Raw genomic sequence first — 9,100 nt, forward strand, 5'->3', positions numbered from 1 at the left:
GACAAGAGACTGTCTCCTTAAAAACTAATGCTGAGTGAGCACACAAACCAGTCCTATTTGCCAAATGTAGAGGGTGCCTAGAAAGCTTGTGGGTATGTGTAAATGAATTCCGTCATCTTTTCTTTTTTTTCTATAACAAAGAGGAGGGGGTGGGGGAACAAACTCTCTTGTGTTTACTGTAGCCTGATAGTGGTAATATATGAATGACATCTTTTTACCCTTGAAATGCAAATGTGCTTTAGAAATTGGCCAGTACCTCACTGAAGTTGACTGATGACTGATAGAAGGTTATAATAAACCTGCCTAATGCAGGCTGTAAGGAAACCTTGAGCTGAAAATATATGGGAAATTCCTCTCTAACAAGAAAAATCCTTCAGGTCAAGCTTACAGTGTCCCAACATTTGGATCTTAAAGTTTCATGGAATTTCTACGACAGAAATGGTGTGGGATTTCAGATAAACAAGAAAATATTAATATTGTTTCACTAAGATATTTTCAATGAAATGTGTCTGCATGTGATTTATAGTTTTATACTGTTCACCACTTTGCCTTATTTTTACATTGCTTCCTTCTCCCTGGGATTCTATTCTAGTGGCACTTTTTAATCACTAGAGCCACTCTAAGATTTGCTAATTCAATAAGTACACAGTTTCAGTATACTTCTCTTCAGTGATCATCAGAAAGGCAGTTAAAATTTTAGATAATAAATGGCATAAAGCAGCATGACTGGTAAGAATATTGAGGGAGGTGCCTAAGTGGCTCAGTTGGTTGAACATCTGACTCTCGATCTTGGTTCATTCAGGTCATAATCTCACAGTTTGTGTGATAGAACCCTGTGTCAGGCTTTGCACTGACAGTACAGAGCCTGCTGGGGATTCTTTCTCTCCCTCTTTGCTGCCCCTCCCACCTCTCAAAATAAACAAACATTAAAAAAAAAGTACTGAGAATTAAGGGTTGGATCCTAGTTAACAGTTCTCTTTTCTTACTTTTGAACCTAAAAGTCACTTAATCTTTTCGAATCTCAGTTTTCTCAACTAGAAACTTAAAGTAGTAAATCAAAAGACCTCTAAAGTTCCCTTTAGCCATCATTCTCTAAAATATTTAAGATATCCCTGCAAAAATCAGCTAGATATTCCTGCAAAACTTTGCGACAGCTCTTTATGCCTGCAACAGATGGTAGACTGTACAGGAAAATGTTTAGCATTCAGATTAGCTAGCTGGCTCCAGTAAAATAACTATAATAAACACTCATCTTTCAGACTGTACAATTTTTTAATCATTGAAAGGGCTGGACTAGATTTTCATTTAGTGACAGCTATGAGGAAAAAAAGACTTCCTGGTCAAACTAACCTGTTAAAGAATATTTATAGAAAAAAAACTTACATAAGGAGATCAGCTAGTTTTAACACCATTAAATTATTATAAAAAATAGCATTCTTTTCTTTAAAGCAATTTTTTGGGGGGGAAAGTTTTTATGATAACAAATTCTTTAATAGATATGAGTTATCCAAATTTTCTATCTATTCTTGTGTCAGTTTTGGCATGCTATCTTTTTTCAAAGAATTTGTCCATTTATCTTTGCTGTTGCACATAGTGGGCATGAAGTCATTCACATTTCTTTCATTTTTAATATTGGAATTTGTGTTTTATCTCTTCTTTGTCTTAATCAGTTTTGTAATGACCTGACAAATTTTATTAATGTTTTCAAAGAACCAACTTTTGGCTGTGTTAATTTGCTATACTGTTTCTGTGTTATTTATTGCATTGCTTTCTTATTTCTATAATGAATGTTAAATGTGAACTTAGAATGTATATTGTACAGTTGTTGAATGTAGTCTTCTATAAATGTCAAGTAGGTCAAATTAGTTGGTAGCTTGTTCAAATCTGCAATATCACTATTTATTCTTTTGACTAATTTTCCTATTATTAAAAGAGGCATGGGAAAAATTTCCAGGCATATTTATGAAGTTGTTGTCCAGTTTATTTTTTAATCTTGCTTTATTTTTGCTTTATTTATGTTGAATCTCCATTACTAAGGCATACACATTTAGGATTATTATCTAATTCTGATTAATTGACTCTTTTATAATTATGAAGTATCTTATTTTCTCTGGAAATCGTCCTTGAACACTACTTTGATGTTAAGATAGCCACTCTAGCACTTTTCTGCTAGCTTTTGTTCATTGTTTATAATTTTCTATCCTTTTATTTCCAATTAATGTTTTTACATTCATCTTTTAGAGAGAGCAGAGAGTTGGTTCTTACTTTTTTACCCAGCCCAACAAGCTCTTACATTTAAGTACAATGTTTACTCTGTAAATTTAATATAAATGTCACTACAGTTGGGTTTAAGTCTACCATTTTGTATTGTTTTTTTATTCACTCAATATGTTCCCCTTTTCTGCCTTCTGGGTTAACCAGTTTTTGGTATGCCATTTTAGTTTCTGCACTACTTTTAGGTTTGCCTTTTTGTATTAGTGGTTGCTCTAGGAATTGTAATATGCATTCTTAACTTATCATACTGTTTAGAGTTAATATTGCTATACATAAAATGAAAGAAACTTCCAAGAGAATAACTCAATTTCTGTTGCTATTATTGCCACACATATTTGCATGTACCTAACTTATAAGTAAGGTAATAATGTTATAAGTTTGAAGTAAATGGTCAATATTAAATAAATTTTTAAAAATTATTCTTTTAAATTGATCAGCATATATTTTCTATTTTCATGTTCTTTATTTCTTCTTGTAGATTAAAATTCCCATCAGGTGTCATTTTCTTTCAGTATGAAGAACTTCCTTTAACATTTGTGAAGGGCAGATCAGCTGACAATAAATTCTCATTTCTTTAACTGAAAAGTGCTTTTTCAGCTTCAATGTTATGTGATAGTTTCATTAGATATAGAATTAGCAGTTGATAGTTATTTTTTCTTTCAGGATGTTAAATATATAATTTCATTCCCTTCTGTCCTTCATCATTTCTCAGGAGAAGACATCCATCATTGTCAAAATTATAACTCTCCTCATAATGTGTATCCCACGTTCCTGGGCCCTCACTTATTTCCAAAGATTTTTCTTTGCCTTTGATTCTCAACTGTGACTATGCTGTACCTTCATGGGGGTTTTCTTGTATTTATCTTGCTTATATTTGATGATCTGGGATATGTAAAGATGTTTTTCATTAAATTTTGGAAAAATTCAGTCATTATTTCTCTTCTCCTTCTGAGACACCAATTTATATATTATAGTCCACTTGATATTAAATTATAGGTCAGCCAGGTTTTAGTCATATTGTTTCTCAATTATGATTTACTTTGCTTCAGATTAGTTCCTACTGATTTACAAGTTTCATGACTTTTTCCACTGCCTTTCCCAATATGCTGTTAAACCCACCCAATGATACTTTCATATAAGATACTGTATTTTTCAGTTTCAGAATTTTTATTTGATTAGTTTTTATAGTTTCTATTTCTGCACTGGCATTCTCTATTATTACGAACATCTTTTCCTTTAAGTTTTTGAATATCAACAATAGCTGCTTTTAAACTCTTTGCCCATTAATTCCAACATCTAGGATATCTTTTTCTTTGCTGTAAACCATATTTTCCTGTTTCTTCATGTCTAGTATTTTATTTATTGTATACTAAACATTTTACATATAGAGATTCTGAATTATGTTACTGTCCTTGAAGAAATGTTGCTTTTTTATCATTCTATTTGGTGGCTGAATTACTAATTTATCATCTTGAACTTGTCAAGGATTGGTTTTATACTTTCATCAGGGCAAATCAATTTGTTTTGTCCTTATTACTAAGGGTAATCCCTTATTCCTAAGATATAGTTTCCACTCCTTAGGTGTTGGTCTTCTAAGACTTTCATGGAAAGACTGAGGCGTTCACTCATTTCCCATCACTCAATAGGACTTAAATTCTAATTTTTAACTCCTTCCATCACGAACAACAATGGAAAACTATGCCTAGGCTTTAAGTACCATAGATGTAAAGAGTCTATCTTGTTCACTCTGTCTTTAGCACATAAAATAGCAGGTGCTTCATATTTGTTGTTAAATAAATAAATTATAAAAGACTGAAAGAAAATTTTCTCAATACAACAAGATACAAATCTGCTTTTCCTTTTCCTCTGGACATTGTTCACTTATGCAATTATATTTTCTGGGCTCTACTATATTCCAGAGATTATGCCAGGAGGTATAAATAAAAATGCAAACAAAATCAACAATCCTTGCCTTCACAGAACTTGAAAGTTTAGTTATGGATCATTCTGGCACCATTTAGATTATAGTATTATAGCTATAAGTCTGTAATTAAAGAACCTACTTTTGAATCCAGTCAATTGATATCTAGCTGGATGACCCCAAATGACAAATTCAAGCTCACTTTTCTCATCCATAAAATGGTGATAACAAAATACTTATATCACTGTGTTCTTATAGGAGTTATATGGAAGTACAAAGTCAAGTACACAATAAGCCCAGGCTGAGTGCTATTGCTAAATTTATTATGAGACTAGGTCTCAGGTAATATTCAATCTTAAATTGGACAGTTATTTATTGAATATTTAAATAATTGCATTGCATTTTTCATAGCAATATTTGGCCTAGATTTGCCGTAAGTGCAATTCCACAGTACTTGAAACTTAGAGTCATATGTATTTTGGAATTTACATTTTTTTGCAAATTTTAGGAAGTTAATATAGTATATTTATCATATATTATGTAATACTCAAGCAGGGTCTGAGGCGGTGTCCTAATATAAAACACATCAATATTAATTAGCTAATGTAATTAATGTCAATATGTAGGCAAAATATGAATATTCATATAAAATAGGAAAAGTAAAAACTGAATAATCATAGTCACTTGTCACTTGAGATTAGGTTTTAGACAGTAGGGAATTTTAGCACCACCTTAAGTGACATCAACTTTCAGTTTCTAGAACTTTCTGAGTTTTGGACTTATGGAGGAGAAATTATGGACCTGGTAGAGCCACATAGTTTGAGTAAATAAGAGGAGGAATAAAGAAGGATATAAAGTAGGAGAAGGTAGTGAGAAAAATATCTTTAAATAAACCTGTATTTATGGGGGCTTAGATTTCTACACTGGTAGCTCTGACAAACTTCAGTCTCCAAGGTCTACACCTTTGCTATATGCATCTACATGGCCTGGTATAGCACTTTGCACCTCGTTAGTACTAAAATAATATTTAGTGGGTTAATGAATAAGTGTATTACCAATGAATAAGAAAGCACAATTGTGAAACCTGCCCTTCAGAGAATGTTCACTGTTACCTTTCCACAATCCCTTCTTTCCTTCACACTGTCCAATCTGTCTCACAAAATCAGTAGTTTTTCACAAAAGGTTGTCAACAAATTTGATACATATAATAGCAAAACAATCTTAAGATTCTCTCATAGAGTCATTGAAAGGCATGCCTTTACCATAACAAATTATAGTACTCTCATTTCTAATAAACAAAACAGCTGAAACATTGTACACTATTGTTTACACTGTGTAAACAATATTGTTTCAGCCTGGTCTACTGAATGATCATTAATATACTCAGAAAGCTTGTCTTAGTCAAATTAAGTGGAAACACTAAAACATATATGTTAATAAACTCAAGCTTTCAACCACGTGCACCTCTTTAAACCTAGATACTTAAGTCAAATTAAACCAAAAACAAGCATATTAATTTATACTTTTCTGCTATCACATAAGAGATATACCTGGGTTGTGGCTTTGGTTCTGGTTGGATAGGCTGTTGCTCTTTCTTCAGTAAGTTTTTCTAGAATAGAGAAAGAAGACTTAACATAACTTCATATAACATAACTTCATAACTCTTCAATGTCTGAAAAATTCTAATTTCACTAATATTCTATTATCAAATGAAGAAAGAACCATTCCATTCTAATCTATCTTACAAACCTAAACACTGATGTAAATTTGTCAGTAATGTCAAAGGCCCTCGAATGTCAGGAACCAGGAGACCATTGGGGAAACGCACAACCACAAGTGGATAGAACATGAACTTGTAGATTGTGTGAGCCACAAATGGCTACATCCTGTTGCAGGTCTCACAAGGAGGCTTATATCATTGAACTCCAACCTAACTGGCATAGTAACCTATCATAAATAGACTAATGTTAATTATTTTTTACCTACATCAGTCATAATTCTTTCAAAATAACTTATAAAAGTCTAAGGTTTTTGCCTTTATATACTCTGTCTTTCTCCTCCTTCAGGTTCCTCCTGAATCTGTGTCTCCTGGATTAGAATTCCTAAAGACCTCAAATAAACTTTTGGTCTGCTTTCCAGCCTAAATACTTTTCTGTTTGATGAAACTCAGAGGAGTATAATCATTGGATTTCCTCCAGCATCTTTTGGCACCCAGGAATACAATTCCTCCTGATCATTTCAGTCAGCAAATATCCACACAAATCTATTACAGGTGAGAATTTATTTATTTACTTATATGTCCCCATCTTATAAAAAAAAAGATTCAAGGTAACTTACAAAAAATATAGTACATGTTACAAAGGAAAATAACAAAACCAAGTTAAAGGAAATATATAGACAGAAAGATAGTATCAAATGGTTTCTGATAATTTTCTCACACAGATTTTGCTCTCCAATTCCTAGCTACCAAAATGTTATAGACTGAGTTGTGTTTCACCAAAATTCATATATTGAAGTCCTAATCTACAATGTGGCAGTATTTGGAAATAAGGTCTTTTGGGGGTAATTAAGGTTAAATGAGCCCATAAGGATGAAACCCTAATTCAATAGAACTGGTGGCCTTATAAAAAGAGGAAGAGATGCCAGGGACACATGTGCACAGAGAAACACCAGGAAGCAGCCATCTGTAAGTGAAGGAGAGAGGACTCAGGAGAAACCAACTCTGCCAGCATCTTTGTCTTAGACTTCTAGTTTCCAGAACTGTGAGAAAATTAATTTCTATTATATAAGCCACCCACTCTGTGGTATTCTATTATGTCAGGACTGGCAAGCAACCAATACACAAAGTAATGAAGAAAACATGGTAGTTATGACATTCACAATGTCTATAAGAAAAGCAAATTTAATTTCTAGCCTAGTATATTGTGATGAGCAGCTTCAACAGCATAGCTTCAAGAATTACACGAGAGTGTTTAATGGGCATTTTTTTTAAAGACAATCCTTCATTATCTGTCAACATTAGAAAGAACAACCAGGAAGATAATTCTACATGACTTTAGAATAACTGGGCCATTCCCTACTGGTCATTCTTTGTGATCCAAAGGTTAAAGTGATACTTAGAGGCATTGATGAATTGCATATCTGCATTATAATCTGCCATGACAATTATTTTGCACAAAATAGCAAGGATCTCAAAATAGAGGAATTTGAGGTAATCATGATAAATGAGTAAAACGTTAATGGACTTTGGACTATTGGTTTTGTCTTCTCCCTCAGACTCTATAAGAAATCAGGAATAGAAAATGTCTTGGCTATTGTTATATGGTATGCTCATGATACCACAAGGAAATGCTTATTTTAGTTTTGCTTTTCAGTTTCAAATATGTGTTTAACCACTATTTGACAGCTGAAGCTAAAGTTTCTTATATAAAATCTCAAAATATATAAAGGAAAAACATAAAGACAACAAGTGAAAGAAAGTTGTGTTTGTATTGCAAAAACCCCTCAATGTTAGGACATAAGAATGATCGTTTTAAAAATTTTAAACAAATTATAAGCCTCTCTTTTAGAGTTAAACTCATTCTGTGTCATACTACTCTCTCAGATGCAATCTAACTTGTATATGTTAATTTTGAATTTGATGCCATTCATTTTTTAAGATCAAAGATTAACTTGTCTTCTATCATTACGTTAGAATGCAACAATCACCTTGAGAATTAGTTTGTGACCTCTTTCAACTATTTGTTACTTTTAGAATTCCCGGATGATGTTTTCATTTTCAAAGTAAGCCATTATCCACAAGAATAATACTGTAATTTAAAAAAAAGAATTATGAACAATATGTAGGTCACCATAAAATGTGAAGCAGGACCTACATATTTCAAATGTTGCCCTCAGGATGTTCTATGACACATATGCATGACTACAAAAATACTAATGACTACAAAAATTAATTTTAACCAGTATATTCCATACTTTTGCAAAAAACAATGTGCTTGGCTTGGAATACACTGTCCATTTGTGATACTACAATTTATACTTGCCAACTTGATATTTTTTAACTGCTTTCTTCTTGGCCAGACTAACTGAATTGGCATGTTCTCCATGATGAAGGGTGTCAAGTGTGAAGGCGGCTAAGTAAAACAGTCTCAGACAAACATTTCTGAGGATTTTCACTACTAAAATAGTTTCTGGTTTTTTCCAATTATCTTCTTGCAACTGCATGGTCTTCACAACCTCCATTGTGCCTTTCTCTTCTTATTTAATAGAAATTAAAAACTGGTTTTTGTTTTGGATTTTTTCTGGATGGGGAGTGGTCTCCTTTTTGCAAAATCAACGGCAGTCCTATTTGAGAGGTGCTGTAGGCTTTTTCTACGTCTAGTGTTCTACATATTTATATATTCAAATCTCAAGTCCATCCTGCCTTAATGTTTCAACTCTATTCTTTCTCAAAGTGTTTCCTCTTTCCATAGGAATGACCTGCTTCTTTAAACTACTTTAAGCTCCTAGTCTCTCAATGACCATCCATTTGGTGATTCATTCTAAATACTTTATTTTATTTTATTTTATTTTTTAATGTTTTTTTTTTTAAATTTNACGGCAGTCCTATTTGAGAGGTGCTGTAGGCTTTTTCTACGTCTAGTGTTCTACATATTTATATATTCAAATCTCAAGTCCATCCTGCCTTAATGTTTCAACTCTATTCTTTCTCAAAGTGTTTCCTCTTTCCATAGGAATGACCTGCTTCTTTAAACTACTTTAAGCTCCTAGTCTCTCAATGACCATCCATTTGGTGATTCATTCTAAATACTTTATTTTATTTTATTTTATTTTTTAATGTTTTTTTTTTTAAATTTTTAATGTTTTTTATTTATTTCTGAGAGAGAGAGAGAGAGAGACAGTGTG

At 32.5% G+C, this 9,100-nt stretch overlaps 1 protein-coding gene across 3 annotated transcripts in view; it reads right to left on the minus strand.

The window, feature by feature from the left end:
- IQCM (IQ motif containing M) overlaps positions 1–9,100 on the minus strand; it is a 503,262-nt gene that overhangs the window by 291,238 nt on the left and 202,924 nt on the right. For all 3 annotated transcript variants that reach the window (XR_013336742.1, XM_077770736.1, XM_077770746.1), the window contains exon 8: positions 5,746–5,804. Coding sequence is in view for 2 of the 3 variants with exons in the window: in XM_077770736.1 (XP_077626862.1) it covers positions 5,746–5,804 (59 nt within the window). In the remaining variant the exon portion in view is untranslated. The remainder of the gene's footprint in view (positions 1–5,745; positions 5,805–9,100) is intronic.

The sequence above is a fragment of the Crocuta crocuta genome, unplaced genomic scaffold (assembly GCF_008692635.1).
Source record: "Crocuta crocuta isolate KB4526 unplaced genomic scaffold, BGI_CrCroc_1.0 scaffold345, whole genome shotgun sequence".
NCBI classification, from domain to species: Eukaryota; Metazoa; Chordata; class Mammalia; order Carnivora; family Hyaenidae; genus Crocuta; species Crocuta crocuta.